The sequence below is a fragment of the Notamacropus eugenii genome, chromosome 2, assembly GCF_028372415.1.
Source record: "Notamacropus eugenii isolate mMacEug1 chromosome 2, mMacEug1.pri_v2, whole genome shotgun sequence".
NCBI classification, from domain to species: domain Eukaryota; kingdom Metazoa; phylum Chordata; class Mammalia; order Diprotodontia; family Macropodidae; genus Notamacropus; species Notamacropus eugenii.
This window is the reverse complement of record NC_092873.1, coordinates 360,974,499-360,994,105: the sequence shown is the minus strand read 5'-3', so window position 1 is coordinate 360,994,105 and position 19,607 is coordinate 360,974,499. Positions and strand designations below refer to the sequence as shown.

At 41.8% G+C, this 19,607-nt stretch overlaps 1 protein-coding gene across 2 annotated transcripts; it reads left to right on the top strand.

The window, feature by feature from the left end:
* Positions 1-10,208: 10,208 nt before the first annotated feature.
* On the top strand, positions 10,209-14,437 carry TOB1 (transducer of ERBB2, 1). Of its 2 annotated transcripts, none has more exons than XM_072646700.1 (2): positions 10,209-10,549; positions 12,525-14,437. In XM_072646700.1, exon 2 carries the CDS (start codon positions 12,668-12,670, stop codon positions 13,691-13,693), a length of 1,026 nt encoding a protein of 341 aa, XP_072502801.1. In that variant the 5' UTR covers positions 10,209-10,549; positions 12,525-12,667; the 3' UTR covers positions 13,694-14,437. The 2 variants fall into 2 exon arrangements, with proteins under 2 accessions (XP_072502801.1, XP_072502802.1); XM_072646701.1 differs by lacking the exon at positions 10,209-10,549 and adding an exon at positions 11,431-11,662.
* The last annotated feature ends 5,170 nt before the right edge of the window (positions 14,438-19,607 follow it).

Below are 19,607 nucleotides of genomic sequence, written 5' to 3'. Positions count from 1 at the left end.
CTAGGGAGAGGTCCCAGGGGTGCAGCAGCCTCTCATCGGGAGGAGGCGTCGCCCTACTCGGCTAGTGTCACCCACGCTCAGGTGTCTTGGCTTCCAGGACCCCTCAGCCTCTCCAGAACTTTTCTTTGAATCCATTCCAAGGCAATGATGAATCTGCTTCCTAGCCCAGACAACAAAGTCGATGCTCCATCTGGATAGGATGCGCACAGGACAGAAAAGAGCCTCCTGGCATTGTAGCTAGTGAGGTGACCCCAAAACTGGGAAGAGCGGGGTTCAGGGCCCCCCTGATGGATACAGTGGATAGCACCTCTCTCTGTTGAAGACATTCTCCGAGAGAACAGACTTCAGAGAAGCGCTAACCTGCGCCGTTAGAGGGACTTGCGAAATGGCAGGTTTTGCCCCTACCCTCCCTGTGTCCCAGGTTTCTGTACATGCAGCATCACACCTCCTTAGCTCTTTTGGATATCAAGTCACATTGTGGCCTCAGAATGAACTTGTTCACTCGTCTTAGTTACCCCATTTGGGGTTTTCTTGGCAAGGATACTGGAATGGCTTGCCATTTCCTCCTCCAGCTCATTTTACAAATGAGGAAACTGAGGCAAACAGGGCTAAGTGACTTGCCCAGGGTCACACAGATAAGAAATGTCTGAAGTCAGATTTGGATTCACAGAGATACATCATTCTGACTCCAGAAAGAACTAGCAGTCACTAAAACTCACAGGTCTTTTTTACATGAACTATTGTTACCATCCTACACAAGTACAGATGATTTTTTTAAACTGGGTGTGGGACTTCCAATGAATTGAACTTAGAATCTCAGGATTTAGAACTGAAAAAAGAGAGCTCATTTGATTCAATCCTTTCCTTTTGACAGATGAGGAAAATGAGATCTGCAGAGGTTATGTGACTTGCCTAAGGTCAACATGACTAGATTAGTGGCATAGTCTCTGGCATTGTGGGCATTTATTAAGTGTTACATAATGTCTGATTTGTCCTTGTTGCACCATAGATCAGCATTTCACAAGCCCATTTGGTTGTATGATACGAAGATAAATGCTTAATAATAATAATAAACTATATGAGATGTCCATTAAAGTCCAGAGTCTGTTCAAAGAAAAAGTTACAACTTTGTAGCTGACAAAACTCAAAGGAATTGACCTTCCTTAGTACTTGTATTGCATATTTAAAATGGACCCATATTTAGTTTTGGGTAGACATTTAATATTAGAAATGTAACAGTGACTGTCCTGATCCCCTGAAAGCCAGGAAGTGTGTCATATTCCACCCTTTTTCAAGGGTTCCAGTACACTTAAAGGGCTTAAGGGTGTCCAGATTCTGCCATTGGCTCAATCCCCTAGGGGTTGTGTCCCTCCAATTCTAGGGAACCTATACTCTAGTTTCATTTAACTATGTACAATCAGATTAACTTTTACAAAGGAACTGTAATTCAAAGGTATAACGAGAAAAATATACAAACCACTCTAATACAGAGGTACGTAATTACACACACGCACTAACTCACTCTCAGAGGAGGGGAAAGGGATTAGGTTCACAGTTTAGCTCTGTAATAGTCCCACCAAGTTCCAAGTCCAAAGTCTCCCCACTTGATTCAAGCTAGCACCCCAGCTTACTAGGGCTTCCTTGTTGAGTAGGTCAGCCTGGAATCCCGTCTCCAAGGTCACCACGTATCAAACTCCTGAAATGGATCAAGATCCATGGATCAAGTCCATGGCCTATGGACTATTAACTGAAAAGAACAGTCAAAACAGACTAAAACCCCAAGTTTGCTATTCAGAGTCATAAGGCCAAAAGAGGGTGGGGACTGCCCTTCCTCTTGCTTAGTTTAATTTATTATGCTTGCATTGTGATGGAATAGGACCTTCATCTCCTGAGCTCAGAGTCGCAAACTGTCCCAGTCTGGTAGTTTTAAAGATGAAGCCTGTTCTAGCTTCATAGACAGTGAAAAAAGGTTGTTCTCACCCACATGAGAGGGAAATGTAGAATGTCTTTTGCCAGAAGCAGGTTCCCAGTCTATATAACATGACTGTCTCCATTTTAGGTGATCTAATTGTGCAAAAAGGGAACATGCAAATTTCCAGTACAGAAACATTTTAGAGATCTTAAGATCTTTGGGGCCCCAAAATGTCCCTCTATGATGGCTGCCTAACCAGGAGACAGACCACTCAACTTCCACACATATTTACTCTAGCAAAACTCTTGAGTTCCTACCAGACTGAATAATGTTCAAGAAATCCAATGAGTTAGATACTGCAGTAAGTGACTTATTCTTCCTCAGATTTCACCAAGTCAGGCAGAAGCCCAAGGGCAGTAGGAAAGGCAGGAATTATCAGAGCTAATGTCTGCCAAAGGCCCTTCAGTGCAAATAGAGATGACCAGGGACACATATAGTCTACAAAGTTCTATATCTAAAGACAGTAAGAGTCAAAGTCTCCCTTGAGACAGCCCTAGGAATATCAGAAAGATCTACAGCGGTGACCTTGAAAAACCAGTGAATGACAAGTGTCACAGAGCTCAGACCAGGATATCCCCCCACACCAATGAATTCTGAGGTCCCTAACATTCTGTCTTTAGATGCCAGAGAAGACCCTAAAGATACAGGCATCTGGAACTCAAAGACCCAGGGAGGCCTAATCCTAGTAAAGACAATTCAGGAAACCAGGTGACCCACGGTAAACCCAGGCAGGACCAGTCAAACCACCCAAAAACATAGGGGAGGGGATAGGGCCTATCCCAGGCAGAAAGGCCCAACTCAGGAACTAGAGTGAAAGAGAGTAAATCAAAAAAACACCAACCAGTATAATATCTTAGAGGTTTTCAAAAATAATGGATGGCTTTTGAAACACCACATGCAAAATGCTGTGCTACGTACTGAGGATGCAAATGGAAAAGTAAGGCAGTTCCTACAAATAACAACTAGAAGCAGAGACCTGAAGGAAAAAAAATGCATTGTCCACAAAGACTATATGAACAACTAGAAGAAATAAATCAAGAGATTTTTTAAAAATGAAATAAAAGCTATGATGAATAAAATTAGGAAAATAAATAACTTAGAAGAGAAAGGGGTAAACTTTACCCAAGAAATAGACTCCTTGAAAATTAGAATGGACAAAACAAGCCAATGATTAGTTGAGACAGTGAGACATTAGAACGAAATCTAAAGCCCCCCCAAACAGAAGAAAATGTAAGCTGATAATGACCTAGAAAACAGATCAAGAAGAGATAATTTAAGAATTACTGAGCTCCTTGGAAATCAGAATTAGAAACAAAACTCTGGACACTAATTTTAAGAAATCATAAATGAAACCTGTCCAGATGCACCAGAAAGCAAATTGAAGATGGACCTCTTCTAAATTTGTCCATAGGTACGTATATCTGAGGCAGACAATATAGATGGATGATTTGGGCCCAGGGTTGAAAAAGAGGAGGATGTTGGATTGAATTTCCTTCAGGAAATTAAAAACACCTTTACCAAGTTTTCCATGAAAGCAAAGATCCATCTTTCTAATACTAATATCCTATCTGTTGCTCTATGAAACTGAGATATGGTGTACTTTTAAAATCTTCTCTAAAGAATTAAAAATGAACATTATCACACAGATGGCAACAGGAATATGCCCAGGAGTTGTGAGCAGGCTGTAACATATAATCAAAGAGAAGCCAAGGAAAGACAGGAATGAAAGACATCAAAAAATTGTATGCTTGAAAGAGAAGATGGTCTAGGGACATGGAGAGGGAAAGGGATGATGGGTGGAAAGTTAGCCAATAGTATCCTTGAGTTGCCAAGACAAAGGAAGATCTCCAGCACATTGGGTAAGCTTGTTATGGTGAACTTATATGGAAGGACATGGACAAGAGTTATACGGAACAGGCAGACATAGATGAATTGCAGTCAGTATCATAGGAAGGAACTCCTTAACCAGTAAGATAACAGATGTACTTGAGCATATGACTGAGGATTTGTTTAGGTTTTACACTAGAGTCACTTCCCAGTATAAAACTCTCCTCACTTCCTCAACCCCACTGAACTCTCTCTTGTACAAGGGAAAAAGTTAAGCACAATTGAACAACAAAGCAAACATATCTGATAGCATAAGTGACATTTTACGGTGAGAAAGGAGGTTTGTTTCATCATCTTTTCTCCAGGGCTAAGATTGGTCATTACAATTAATTGGAGCCTGAACACTACACTATTGAAGTCTACTGTGTCATTCTCCTGATTCTGCTCACTTAATGCTGTATTAGTTCATAAAGTCTTCTCATATTTTTTTGAATTCCTTATATTTATTGTTTCTTCTGGTACTTAGAACAAGATGATTTGTTTGACTATTCTCCAATTGACAGACATTTCCTCTGTTTCCACCTTTTTTGTTACAAAGCAGAGAGAACTGCTTTGTAACTATAAGACAGCACCTCATACCCATCAAATTGGCAAAGATGAGAAAAGATAGAAATAGTCAATGTTGGAAAGTCTGTGAGAAGACAGGCACACTGATACACAGTTGAAAGAAGTACGGATGAATCCAACCATTTTAGAAATCAATTTGTAATTAGGTTAAAAAGTGACTGTGATTTCTATACCTTTGACCCAGAGATCCCATGGCTTGTCATATACCCCCAAAATGTCAAACACAGAAAGAAAAATAAATATACACCAAAATATCCACAGCAGCACTTCTTGTGAGGGCAAAGAACTACAAACAATGTTGGTTGTTCATTGACTGGGGAAACGGTTGAACAAATTATGGTATATGAATATAATAGAGTAGTATTTGAACCATGTAAAACAATAACTATGAAGAACTCAGACATGTATGAAGAGCTAAAAAATGAGTTAAGCAGAACCTGAAATACATATATACCATGTATAATGACTACAGCAACGTAAACAACCCAAACCCCCTATATACTCTATAATTATAATGGTCAAACTCAGCCCCACCCAGAGAAGAGGTGAGAAAATGCATTTCCATCTCCTCTTAACAGATGTGCATAACTATGGAGGTAGAATATTGCATGCAATGTCACAACTGGTTGATTTACGTTTTAGTTGATTATCCTGAATTTCCTTTTTTCTCTCTCTTTTTAACCTTTGTTACAAGGAATGGCTCCATGAGCAGCAGAAGGGGAGGGATGATTTGAACCTTATGAATATGATGCCAAAATAAAAAGAATCAGTAAAAATATTTTTAAAGTTTTGCTATGACTTTTCAAGTATATATGAGACCTTTTTGTCTTTGACCTCCTTGGAAAATATGCTCAAAGGGTATGAACAGTTTAGTGACTTATCTTGATTCCAATATTGTTTACCAGACTTGTTGGAGCAATCCACAGCAGCTTTACTGATAGTACATTGAATTGGGCAGTGGGAGTAGCATGGGGAGGGGATGGCATTTTAAAAGTTTTATAACAAAATGGTTATAAAACCATCTTTGAAAAGAAAAAACATTGTGCCATTCACAGCATGGTCTTGTTCTTTCAGTTATGTCAAACTCTTCTTGAGAGATACTGGAATGGTTTATCATGTCCATCTCTAGCTCATTTTACAGATGAAGAAACTGAGGCAAACAGGGTTAAGTGACTTGCCCAAGGTCCCATAACTAGTAAGTGTCTGAGGCCAGATTTGAACTCTGAAAGATGTCTTCCTGATTCTAAGACCAGTACCCTATTCACTATGCTACCTACCCGCTTACAGTATTGTGTACAGGAAAGTTTTTTGGACTTAATGCTTAGCATGTTGCCTGGCACATAATAGGAGCTTAATGAATGTTTATCAACTGACTGACCTAAGTTCAAATTGTGACTCTGGCACTTACTACCTGTGTGACCTTGAGGAGTCACCCATCTCCTCTGGGTCTCAGTTTCTTCACCTGTAAAATGAAAGGGCTGGCCTAGATGACCCATCCAACTTACCTGGTCCATAGCTAAGCACCTAATAAATGCTTGTTGGCTGACTATAATACTATGATTCAACTGACTCTTAACTAGTACCTACGAGTTGAGTGGTGTAAAGACATTACAGACCAGAGGGGTGGGAGAAAATAATTTTGGCTTTAAAAACTTGATAACCTTGATTTTTTTTTAATGGGGGCAGATATGTGATTTCTAGTAATTTCCAAACCATGCTGCCTGCATTCTGACCCTATTCCTCTTATTGGAATTTGGATTCTGCCCCTGGAACCCTGAGCTCTAATAAATGAGCTCTCAGCTTATCTTGTCTGGAATCAGGCCGCCATGCCACATCCAGCCATTCCCAAACCTTGCTGTTGCCTGAATACCAGCCTCCTGCCTTTCCAGTTCTGGCTGCCCTTTAAATCTGGTCTTCTGCAACCTAAGCTCCTTCAGAACGGGAACTGTCTTACTTGCTGGTACCTATACCCCTAGAGCTGAGCTGGTTGCCTGGCATCTAGTAGGTGATGAATAAGTGCTTTTTCATTCGTTTGTTTGATCAGTACAGGGAACTCCCTGTGTGGAAGCTGCCTTCACCAATGCAAAGAGTTGTCTCGGCCACTGAGAATTTCAGTGACTCGCCCACAGCTCATAGGCAGGACTTGAAGCAAACTCCCAAAGTTAGCCCCTCAATCAATCACGACATGCAACCTTTCTTGCTAAGGACTTCAAAGGATTACTCAGTACTCTGATATCTTTAGGGTTGAATTTCTAATCTCAGTCAAAATACATACAATCCATATTTGCCAAATGATAAGTAGAATGAATGTTTCTGGAACATGAACAGGATCATAGCTATAGAGCGGTAGAGATCTTAGAAGCCATCTAGTTTACTCTTTTGCTTCATAGATGAGGAAATTGGGGCCCAGAGAAGGGAAATGATTCACCTAAGGTCATACAAGTAGGAAGTGACAGGGGCAGGATTTGAACAAAGGGTCTCAATTCTAGAGCCAGTACTTTCTACATGGGGCCACACTCCCTCTTTCCCATAGAGCAGTATCCTTAGGAAGAATTCAATCGGAAATTCCAAAAATCTTTCAGTCTTACAGGATTAGAGGCAGTTAGGTAGCCTAATGGAAGGAAATCAGGAAGACTGGAGGGCCAATCCAGCCTCAGACAGCAAAGTGATTTAACCTGTTTGCCTCAGTTAACTGTAAAATGTAGGATAACATTAGTACCTCTCTTTCAGGGTTATTTCAAGAAATAGTATTTGTAAAGAGCTTAGCACATAGGTTAATAAACACCTATTCCCTTTCCCTCCCCTTTATGCACATATAATTTCCCTTATAAAAATGTGAAATACTGAGAAGACTCAGTTTGACAGCGGAAACATGATATTTCTTTACAGCTTATAACTTTACACTGGACAATCTGAGTTAAGTTGTGAAACCTAGAAACTGAGAATCAGGACCTTTCAGGACGCCAATAGGGAGGACACCTAGAAGAAAACCAGATGTAGTGGACAGAGAGCTAAACGATGTCTTCCCCTACTGGAATGTAAGGGCAAGGACTGTTTCACTTGCTGGGTGTTTAAACTTCTAGAGCTTAGCTCCGGGCACAGAGTAGGTGCTTAATAAATGCTTTTCCATTTGTTTATTTCATCAATATAGGGAACTCCCTGTGTGGAAAAGCTACGTTCACTAGGAAGAACCAGGAAGAGCGGGGTTCAGGTCCGTCTCAGACGTTATACTGGCTGTGAGATCCTAGGCAAGTGACTTCACCTTTCAGTGTCCTAGGCAACTCCCTAAGACTACATTTCTGAGAAGCTGCCAACATGCTTTGGTAGAGGGAATTTCCTCACCTAGAACTACCTCTATACTAATGAGAAAACAGGTCCGGTTCCTAACTCTATATCAATATGTTAAATATATAAGGAAGAGCACTTCGGTGTGTGAATGGAGCTCTGACACCTGTGGGTTATGAGACCCTGGACAAGTCGCCTAACTCAGCGCTCCAGGCAACTCCAAGACGCTTAAGCTGCAGAACTGGGAGCTGCTGCCTACGCCAATGAAATCACAGGTCCGGACAGAAAACAGATGTGTGTGCATATAGGAGCCTGTCTTTTTAGGAATCTCAGCGCTGATCATGAAACCAGTCATCTGACCACCACCCCCATTCCACACACACCCTTTCCCCACACCCACACACACTCAGCTTTAGAAGAAAATATTCTCCCAGCTCTCCCGGCAATACACCTTCTAAAATAATAATAATATGAATAATAACGAATAGGGGAGAAGGAACAAGGGAGGGGGAGAATACTCGGTTCAGACTTGATGTCCGTGAACATTAAAAGCCTCTGGGCTCGATTCGTTAAGAGAGGTGTTGCCTTGGAGCTCCAGCAGCTGTGGTCATGCCCCATCTCATGATATACAACTTGTAGGTTAGTTGCTTGTCTGAACTTCCTTGAAACAAAGTGGGTGCGGGGCTCCTGAAGTTTCTGGGGGAAGGTGGCCCCATGACTTTTTTTCCCCCACTCGTGGCCCCTTAAGCGCTTTGGAGAGGGATCTGGAGAAGAGTTTAGAAACATGGGCGTTCTCATTCAAGGCTTCACTCCCTCCTAGCTCTCGTTCTCCTTTTCCTCCTCCCTCCCGTCTTATTCTTCCTCTTCTTTCTCTCCCTCTCTCCTCCTCCCCCTCCCTTCTCCTCCGCCTCTCTCCTTCCTTGTGTCCCCCTCCCTTTTCTCTCCTTCTCCTCCTCCCCTCTCTCTCCCTACTCCTTCCTTGTGTCTCCCCCCACCCTTGCTCCCTCCCATTTCTTCTCTCCCCTTTTCCAAATTGGAGTTTGACGTATTCCTCCCAGATACCAAACAACCAATTGCCTGGTTGCTAAGAGGAAAGTGTGGCCAATCAGACATCGTTGCTACCTGTGAGTAATATTTTTAGCCGGGGAGGGGGGGGCAGTTCCACTCCTTCTGTAACTTCATACATTTCTCTGCTGCAGGTTGTGAAGAAGGCCCACCTCCCTGTTTACCCTCACCCCCTCCAATCAGTCCTTTTCCCCTCCCCAATTTTTTTTTCCCTTACACACTTCAACTGAAAAAGGTCTTAAAGGAGCAGGCTGGTAACACGATACAGGGCATGACAGGGCGATACCATATGTTTATTATGTGCACAGAGGTAAAAAGACATTTTCCAAGACTGGTGCTTGTATAAAAATACTCGAGACAGCCCATCCAGCGGCACAGCACTCGGCGTCCCCATTTCTTGAGCGCAGGGGGCTGGGTTTGACATATTTGAAAAAGAAATGTCCTCCTCCGCTCATCTCCAAGGCCAAAGTCACCCCAAGCCAATGCTTTTGCTCCTGAGGTTGCCAGGAAGGACTGGCTGCTGGAGGTGGAAAGCAGGAGGCAGTTTAACTGCCACGAGGTGTGGGAGGTGGGGTCAGTTGGGTGGCCCCTCTTCCCCACCCCCACCACAGCAGGTTTGGATTCTGCAGTTGCTCCCTTCCCTCCCGGTGGCAGTTGTTTCGGCTGGGGGTGGCGGGAGGGGGGGCGGGGGGATTAATCATTAATATCTTTGCGTGCAAGGGTCTCTGGCACATGGGTCCCACAGCCTTCCCTCTGGCTTTTCTTAACGTTTGCTGAGGACACACAGTTCCTCTAAAGGTGGGATTTTCCTAAGCAAGATCCAGTCCACCAGGGGTTGGGTATTTTCCAAAGCTTCCCTGCCTCTGCTCTCTGCAGACCCTTTTACTTCCCCGGGCTTCTCCAACTACTTCTCAGTTCCCCTCCCCCATCCCCACCTTCGCACACACCCCCTTCTACACCCCCACCCCCACCCCCCCATCCCCATCGCAGTTCGCTTCCACCCTCAACTCAGCTGGTCTGGTCCCACCCCGCCCCCCAACTTCTCAGTCTTAGTGGCACTCTTTCTGTCCAATCTCGCTTCAAAATCCCTCCTCGCCTCGCCCACGTTCATTCCAGAACGCCGGCTCATTGGCTACATCTCGAGCACCACGGGGTGTGCCCTAGCCTCCTCCCTTCCTCACCCCCTCCAAACCCCACCCTCCCCAACTCCTCCGGGCTCCTCTTACGGAGTCCGATTGGCAGGTGGGACCTGACCAATGGCTGGAGGAGGCAGGGCAGGGGTGGAGTGAGGAGCGCTAGCCCTAGGGGTTGTGAGGTTTCGGGGCGGGGAATGGCTACGAAGTCTGGAGCGGAGTGACGCTCGCCGGGCGGGCGCGGGCGCGCGCCCTCCCCTGGACGGAGGGAGAGGAGGGGCGGAGAGGGGCGGGGAGGGAAAGGGGGCGGGGCCGCTATAAAACGAGAGGCGGGGCGCGCGCCGTAGCAGAAGGAGCGGAGCTCTGGCCCGGGGCGGAGTGGGTAGACATCAGGGATAAATCTGGGCCGGGGCATCCGAGTGTGTACTGGGGGGAAGAGACCGCACTTCACCGGACTCCCCCCCGCCCCTGCCGCCGCCTCCCCCGACCTCGAAGGAGTCGCGACCCGTTTCCGCGGTCCAGCCCCGGGTTCGTTGTTTCTTGCACTCAGCCGGGCCCCTCACTCCCCACTCCGCGCCATCCTCCATCCCGCCCCCGCCCTGCGGCCCGGTCTGTTGGGGAAGCAGCTCCGGAGCAGCCAGTAAGTATCGCGGAGCCGGTGCTCCGCCTAGGCTGTCCCCTCTCCGCCGCTGGAGGCCCGGCGAGGCTTGACTGACTGACCGGACAGCCGCGCGGGGCCGGGGGCAAAGCCTCCCCCGCCGACTGACTGACTGACTGCGGACGAAGGCAGGGGCTGCAGCGCCAACCCCGACTGGTCAGCGAAGGGCGACCAGCCGAGGAGACCCCGGGGCTCTCCCGGGGCTGGCCGGGGCCCAGGAGCCTCCGGGCGGGGAGGGGCGGTGTCCGGGTCGGGTTACGGAGGTGACTGAGGAGGAGGGGAGGGAGGCTCGGGCGGGCCGGGGCCCTCGGGCGGCGGGCCCGGGCCGGGGTCAGCCAGGCGGCCAGGCCTCCTCCACCCTCCCCCTCTGCCTCCCGGGACCTTCCCCCCCACCCCGCAGCCTCCCCTCCCCCCCTTCCGTGCTGCTGTTCCTGCTGGAAGAGCCCGGGCCCGGGGCTTGTGAGCAGAAATCTAATGAGCCCCAACCGGCTGTTTATGTAATTCCTTCTCGCTCCGCTTCCAGCTCGGCTTTTAAACTACCGTTCCCCGTTCCCCGCCCCCCTCCCTCCTCCCGCGGGTCCGGGCTTTAAAAGCCCCGCCGGCCTGGCCGGGCCGCCCGGCCGCTTCCAGAGGCTGAGTGCGCTCGAGGGCTCCGGGGCTCGTGCCTCGGCCGGTGCGGAGAGTTTGGGGCGGCCGGGGCATGATTCCATGCCCTTTGTCCGCCGGGCTGGGAGAAATGGAACTGGGCTCCTCCTCTCCACCGCCTTTTTTAAAGGTCCTCGGAAAACCGCCCCCCTGGACCACCTGGCCCCCTTTTGTGATTACCTTGTGTTTGCCCTTGATCTTTTCTTATCCCCACCCAGGGCTGATCCAGAAATCGTTTAAAGGTCGACCGGCCTTATCGTGCCCCCTTATCGTTTGAGCGAGAGTGGTTGCTTTTAAAGATCTGGATAAAATTCAAGAAACACTCCCATTAAAACAGAATAATCGATAGAATTTTGAAATTTATTTTTCCTTTGTCAGTGAATCTGATGAGGATTTTTTTTCAGAATCTGGGAAGATTTTTTTTTAATCATAGAGAAAGAAAAAGTGCAGGTTAGATTTGTTATATTTTTCGTGGCCTTGTGTGTTTAAAAACTGCAACTGATTAGAGAATTCCACCAAATAATACATTTCATTAGTGTTTAGTGTAGCCTGTTGTTTATTTTCATAGTGTATTGATTTGAAATATTTGTAAGTAAAAATGAAAGTGTCTTTAATTTCTCAGGTTTCTAAATGGTTAATATTAAAACAGTTAAACAGTATATACCAATGGGCTAAAATATATCTAGATCTTTTAAGTTAGTAGTTAGAAATGGAAACATTATGGCCAACCTCTCTAAAGCCAGCTCATAGACCATATGTTCAGTTCTGTTTCTAGTAAAACATTTTCTAACGAAAGTTCTGAAGACAGGAAGAGGGCATAATTCTGGCATACTGGATGAAACTAAATCCCAGAATTATATCTTTACTTAAAGCTAAAAGTTTAAAATGATCTAATTGAACTTTACAAATGGGAAGAATGGCAGTTGAGTTTGAAAGGCATTTGACTTCCGAGTTAACATTCAAAACCAAATTAATCTAGCATGTTGCAAAATGTATGGGATTTGGTTTTATAAATTGTTTGAAGTAAGAATGTATAATCAGACCTGGCAAATTACCTTTTTCTTTTAAATTACAATTTAAGCATATGTTTTCTAACTATAAGCCGTTAAGTTTTGCCGTGAAGTTTTGAACTTTAAGAAGGTTTCCAAGTGTGCATGTTTCTTTATTTTACGTTGACTGTTTCTTAAACAGTTTTGTCCCATTTTCAAAAGTAAAATGCTTTGTTGTTGGAGGGGTAAGAAGTGGGCCTTAGGGATTTATCTTCCATTTTCCTTATTTGGCTATGTTTGCTTTTGTTTTTTTTTTCTTTAAGGGACAAGACTGCTCAAGGTGAAGGATAATAATCTACTAGTACCAGCACTTTGAATGAAATTTTGTTTCTTTGCCACAAACTGAACTTTTTTTTTGAGGGGGGGGGGGTTTGAAACACAAACTTAACCTTGTGGCATAGCAGCTATGCAGCTTGAAATCCAAGTAGCACTAAATTTTATTATTTCGTATTTGTACAATAAGCTTCCCAGGCGACGAGTCAACATTTTTGGTGAAGAACTTGAAAGACTTCTTAAAAAGAAATATGAAGGGCACTGGTATCCAGAAAAGCCATACAAAGGATCAGGGTTTAGATGTATACATATAGGGGATAAAGTGGACCCAGTGATTGAGCAAGCATCCAAAGAGAGTGGTTTGGACATTGATGATGTTCGTGGAAACCTGCCCCAGGATCTTAGTGTTTGGATCGACCCATTTGAAGTTTCATACCAAATTGGTGAAAAGGGACCAGTGAAGGTGCTTTATGTGGATGATAATAATGAAAATGGATGCGAGTTGGATAAGGAGATCAAAAACAGCTTTAATCCAGAGGCCCAGGTGTTTATGCCGATAAGTGACCCAGCTTCATCAGTGTCCAGCTCTCCATCTCCTCCCTTTGGTCATTCTGCTGCTGTAAGTCCTACTTTCATGCCCCGATCCACTCAGCCTTTAACCTTTACCACTGCCACTTTTGCTGCCACCAAGTTTGGCTCGACCAAAATGAAAAATAGTGGCCGTAGCAACAAGGTTGCACGCACTTCTCCCACCAACCTCGGCTTGAATGTGAATGACCTCTTGAAGCAGAAAGCCATTTCTTCCTCAATGCACTCTCTCTATGGGCTTGGCCTGGGCAGCCAGCAGCAGCCACAGCAACAACAGCAGCCGCAGCCACAGCAGCCATCACAGCAGCAGCAGCCACAGCAGAAGACCTCTGCTCTCTCTCCTAACGCAAAGGAGTTTATTTTCCCTAATATGCAGGGTCAAGGTAGTAACAATGGAATGTTCCCAGGTGACAGCCCCCTTAACCTCAGTCCTCTCCAATACAGTAATGCCTTTGATATGTTTGCGGCCTATGGAGGCCTCAACGAGAAGTCTTTTGTGGATGGCTTGAATTTTAGCTTAAATAACATGCAGTATTCTAACCAGCAATTCCAGCCAGTTATGGCTAACTAGAAAAAAAAATGTTATTGTACAAGTTGAAATGCACGTGCCCAAGGGGGCATTTTTTTTCACCCCCTTGAGATTTTTTTTAAAGCTTGTAGTATGGAAACATTCAAGCTTGGTTACATAAACAACATGCATCGTTTTTTCATTTGCCAACCAAGCACAAAGTTATTTTATACTGACTGTACATTTTAAAGTATACTCTCAAATATGGCCTCTTACAGTATTTAAGATATAGCAAGGACATGGCTAATTTTTTTTATAAAAAATTGGCACTAATAAGTGGGTTTATTGGTCTTTTCTAATTGTATAATTTAATTTAGTACAAAGTTTGTAAAATATCAGAGTATATATATTGTTTCTACTACATGGTATTGCATTTATATCTTTTTACTACAGTGATCTGTGACAGCTCCAGCAGCTTCATGTTGTATTTTTTTTTACTGAAATTGTAAAATATCCATCTTAAAGACATCAACTATTCTAAAAATTGTGTACAGAATATTCCTTAGTGGTGGAATTAAAATGTACGAATATTTGCTTTTTAAAAAAAACAAATTGTATTTTCTGTTAAAAGTTTAAAGATTTTTGCTATATATTATGGAAGAAAATGTAATCGTAAATATTAATTTTGTACCTACATTGTGCAATACTTGAAGAAAACGGTATAAAAGTATTTTGAGTCAGTGTCTTACATGTTGAGGGCCTGAAATAGTTTATATTAAGTTTGTATTAAAATTCTTTAAAATTAAATCCCTACTGTGGTCTTTGTTTTTACTGTTGTGCTAAAGATCTGAACTCTGTAGTTAGTGTGTTGTAAATGCTAATGATGCAGAAAGGGCTGACTCATTGTATCACAAAGGAATGACAAAGGAGATTGGTGTACCACAGTTGTACCTTACAGTCCATAAATAAAATGGGCCTTTTGAAGCACAGAGCCAGAGTAACTACTTGGGACAGCTTTCTTTTTAGTACGTTTTCTAGGCACAGTTGGCCATATACCAGCTTTATTAATCCAGCTCTTCCACCCCATTTCCCCACCCACCCCAGTGGGAAAAATAGACTAAAGCTGTGTTAAGGCTCTGAACTTTTGAATTTAGATGACAAAAATTTAAAAATTGTATTAAAGTAAGATATGACCTGACCTATCTAGGAAAGATTCAAGTGATAAACTTTAATGGAATTAGTTATCCTAAGAAGGTATGACCAGTAAAATCAGCACAGAAGATTAATAGCTTAGGAACCAAAACAGTTGAAAGCTTCATTTTTGTTAAAGTTGATTTGTTTATAAACGACATTTGCAGTTGCTAGACAAGGTCCAATGGGGCTAAAGGATTTATTAAATTAGTCAAACACTTAAAAACTGCTGAAACTTCCAGTTTTACCAGTTTCCCAAAAGTAAGTTTTTATATTGATTTCAGTTAGAAATGTTTTATTGGTTGGAGGTACTGTATTGATAATGATTCTATCTGATAGTATTGTAGATTCTGTTTACTTTGACAATAATAGGTTTGAGGGGATTTTATTGGAGACAAATAGGTTACAGGGGGATAATCACTCATTTCTCTTAATTTCATTGGCTTTTGGATTTGGAAGTGACATGATTCGAGTGAAAAATCCAGTAAATAGAAATGCCACATTTTCTTGGCACCTTGTTTTTAAGAAACATTGTCTGGGTTACCAGTGAAATAAATTTGGTCTCAATTTAGTTCTTTGGACACATTTCTACAAAAGCCTTTTGTTAATTAGCCATACAGATTAGTGTTAAAAGTTTGTTTTCAGAAAACAAGTGCTGGAAGTAAGAGCTATTCCATCAGTACCATGGTGAGATCTTTGTGCTAAAATGGACAGAATGAGGTTATGATGAAGTATTGGAATAGTAAGTAGAATAGGCAGAGATGGTCTGCCAACACTATCACTTATGTTATTTTGTGATCACAGTAGTTCAACAATTATAAGAGAATAGGCACGATAATTGTAAGCACTATACCATTCTAGAGACCCATAGTTATGTCAGGTTAGCTTTGAAGGAAGAGAGATCTATTAGAAATAAGAATAGTATAGGTTAATCCATTAATCCTGATTTTGAAAAATGACACTCATGGTTAATACCCAAGTAGATTTTTTAAAAATCTTATATGTTAAGATTTGTGGTACTTTATATATCTGTGATAGTACATATTATTTTCAGGGAGTTTCATTTTTTATTTTAATGTAAAAAATTTCCAAACTGTCATCAGTTTACCTGTATGTATGTGCTAGGAACTTAGATAACAAAAATTAGTCTCAAGTTTTTCTTTTAAAAGTTCTTCCAAGAAAACATGAAGTTGATCTGTTTGGTGTTCAAATCAGTTCCTTGGGAACATAAAAATTCTTGTGGAAAATAGAATGCTCTGCAGGTGGAGAATAAACAAAGGCCCCCTTTTCATATCCTTTCTGCTCTTTAAGGGTGAAAAAGTTTTTTTAAACGAATCTCCTGTCTAGTATATCTTATAAAAAGTTTCTCAATGATAATACAAGGTTGCTTAAGAAAGCTAAACACTTCTAAAATCGTGAACCTTTGAAAGCATTCAAATATTTTTGTGACCTTAGTCTTAGTTCTGAGTCTCTTTCCATTACTCCTGAATCTTTGGCTGAGTTTTAGTTGCATTTTTCTCTGCATGGAGACCCTATTTTGGTTGATAGAATGATGATTTAATTATGATTTTAATAGGCCTTTATGATTCCTTTACCTACGATGACTATTACTATAAAGTGCCAAGGATTTCAGTCATTGTTTAACTTAAATATTCTGTGACCTGATAATGGAAATGCTAACTTAAGAGATTCTATAGTTGAGGAAAGAGTAAGGAAGGTGTTAGACCAAAGGTGGTGTAGATTACTGAACTTAAGTTTGTTTCTTTTCTCTTCATGCAATTTGTCATCTTAAAGTATGTCTGAGTTCAAAACTTATTTCTGATGTGTGGTGGTTCCAGTATCTTTACTTCATGAGTATTTTAAATGCTATTTGGTATTGAGATATAATCTTAGAAAATCCCAGGACTTGGGTTATTTTGAAATAGGTCCCCATGACATGTATATATGGAAAAAACTAGTCTCTTAAAGTAATGGAGTCAACTGCCTGTAATGGGAAGACAACTTCCACTCCACCCTTTCCCTATACAAACAAAAAAATAGCATAGGCATTGCACATTTGACGTGTATATCCTCACTTGACTAGAATGCATGCTTTTGTCAGAAGCAGGATAACAGCTATAGGGCAAAATCAGATAAGAGGACAAAGCAAGTTTGCAAGGTTAAGCAGCCCCTATTACAACGCAAATATGCAATTTAACCAGGATGGAATATCCTGTTCGGTATATCAATTATATTGCTCTTACATCTGTCCCAGGATGACAGTTTAGATCAACTATCTTCTGTTCAAGTTGAATCATATCTTAGAAAGACATTAACTTCCTTTGCTTAAGGGATGATCATCATATGGCATATTGCTTCTCATGTAAACTGTTGGAAAATGAGTAGTTTGAAGCCCATTTCAAATGAATTGTTGTGATTTTAATTATGTCACTTTAACAATTTATAATAGCTTGTCACAGGAGAAGCACCAGTAATTTGTGGAAGATGTTTTAAGTTAGAGTACTTTAAAATCTTTTCAGTGTAAATACACTGAGTTCAAACTTCCCTTCTCTCAGTTGATTCTGAAGTTTACACTCAGAATATACTCTGTAGAATCAGGATGAAGACTATGAACTTGGACCTATAACTTCTGAGAAAGATGATATTGAAGTCAACTAAACTTTTTCATACCGATTCCTGTCCTTCATTACTGATTGATAACACTGTGAATACAATTAAAGTTGAAAAAAGTAGGACCTTCCAATATGTAGTTTACAGCTTCAATTCTAAAATGATTTTCAATAATCACCTGTTAATAGCAAACTTCGTCCTTCCACAAATGTTCTGGTGGATTGCTTGCCTTTTGTAAATGGAAACAAATGCTTTTTCACGGCCCCTTTTTCAAAGTAATTTAAAAAAAAACTTTTTAGAAGTCAAGACACATCTTGGTTTAGCAAGAAAATTGAGTATATTTAGAGATATAAATTTAAAGATTAATATTTATAATTACTGTAGTGTTATGCTGCCACTAGGTTTGTGAACTTAATCTTGACAGTAAAACTGAAACTTCTGAAAACAGGGGAAGTAGCACAGCTTTCTGTTGGTCAAATTCTGTAACAATGAGCTATTCAGATTTGTTGGTTGTACTGGAATGTGTTTGTATCAAATATTATTTGAAATAATTGGACCATTGGATGGAACTGTGAAGTGTTGCTGCCAACTTTGTTATGAAAAATTTTTTTGATATGTATTTAATAAAGAAGGACCTCCCATTATATAAGCCTTTTGAAAGGCTTGTTTGAAATTTTAGGGTCTTGGGAGGAGCTGTTTGAAAGTTCTGAGTTTGCTTTGATGGCTAAAACTAAAATCAATACTACCAATTTAAGGCCATCACAAAAAGTCATTTAAAATGCCTTAAAAGGAAAAGAATTAAAATACCAATATTTAGTCCACCCCAGTAGACTAGACAGTCAGAAGCCTTTAGTCTAACATCTTATTCATCTTGGTTCAGCAGCTTCTTATATCTCCTTCTGTTCTTCAGTTTTGTAGAGAGTCCCCAGTGGCTAGAACAATGGGCCTCCAGTCAGGAAGCCCCGAGTTCAAATCTAGCCTTGTACACTTTATTAACTGTGTGACCTGGGCAAGTCACAGTTTCTTTGACTGTAAAATGGGGATAATAAGAGCATGTACTTCATAGGGTCGTTGTGAGGGGCAAATATGACTTTGTAAATCACTTACTGCAGTGCTACGCCATGCTATATAAATATTTATTCCCTTCCTCTTTATAGACCTTTAAAGCATATGTATCAGCAGTTATAATCTGTAAAACAGGAATAATGATACCGACACGCCTCCTTGAAGAGTCATAAGGAACTGAAATCAAAGATTTGAATCCTGGCCTTCTGCGTGACCTGCCTTCAGCTTCCCCTTCTGTCAGATGAAGAGGTTTGGACTACACTCTCTCGGAAAGTCTTTTCTATCTCTCAAACCGTGAGAGTACTGATACCTTACTATGAAAGGTAGTTGAAGGCCAATAAGAACCTGCAATAAGGTCTGGAGGCGAGCTGTCTCCCTTGGGCTTCAATCTAAAAAGCAAACGAATTGAATAGCATGCATTTTGCAACTATCAAGTCACCTAACATCTTGCTGTCCAATCAGCTGTCGGAATCAAAATCAAAGTTCTCTTTAGAGCAGTGACACCCTAGAGTATTCTATTCAAGTTTCAGTAATAAATATCTCTGAGTTTGTAGTTCTGGTTTTGAAGCAGATGAAGCAAACAGATGTTTCAGCACTCTTTTTCGTAACATCAGCAAGTTGATTTCAATTGAGTGTTACAATGCTGGCTGTAGTCCTCTTGTGAGCTGTAGCAGCAAAAAAAAAGAAAAGAAAAGAAAAAGTAAAAAGTTACTAAATTGAGGTGCCATATATTGTTGAGATAGTTGTGTGTAGCTCTAATTGTGTGTGTGTGAGTGATATGTTTAATTGCATTTGTTGTTTTTTTTTTTAAACAAAGGTAAGAAAATAAGTTTGTATTACAAAAGGGAAAAATATTGAAGACTTGGAAGGAAAAACACATTCCTTCTGGCATTTCAAGTACTTTACTTCACTGATCAAATATGATCAGTGTGCAGAACATAGAACAGGTGTAACATATTTTTAGAAAAACCTTGGCATATACTATAGGCCTTATCCCTTTGATCTGCACTCTCCTTGTGTGTATTTCAGGAATAATTGTGGTGCTACCACCCCGACAAGACAGGCTAGCCATTGCTTTTATTTCTTATTCCTGGATGCTTGAAGTCAGATT

Excerpts from the sequence above, each read along its gene's own strand:
- TOB1 (XM_072646700.1), top strand. The coding sequence starts at position 12,668 with ATGCAGCTTGAAATCCAAGTAGCACTAAATTTTATTATTTCGTATTTG.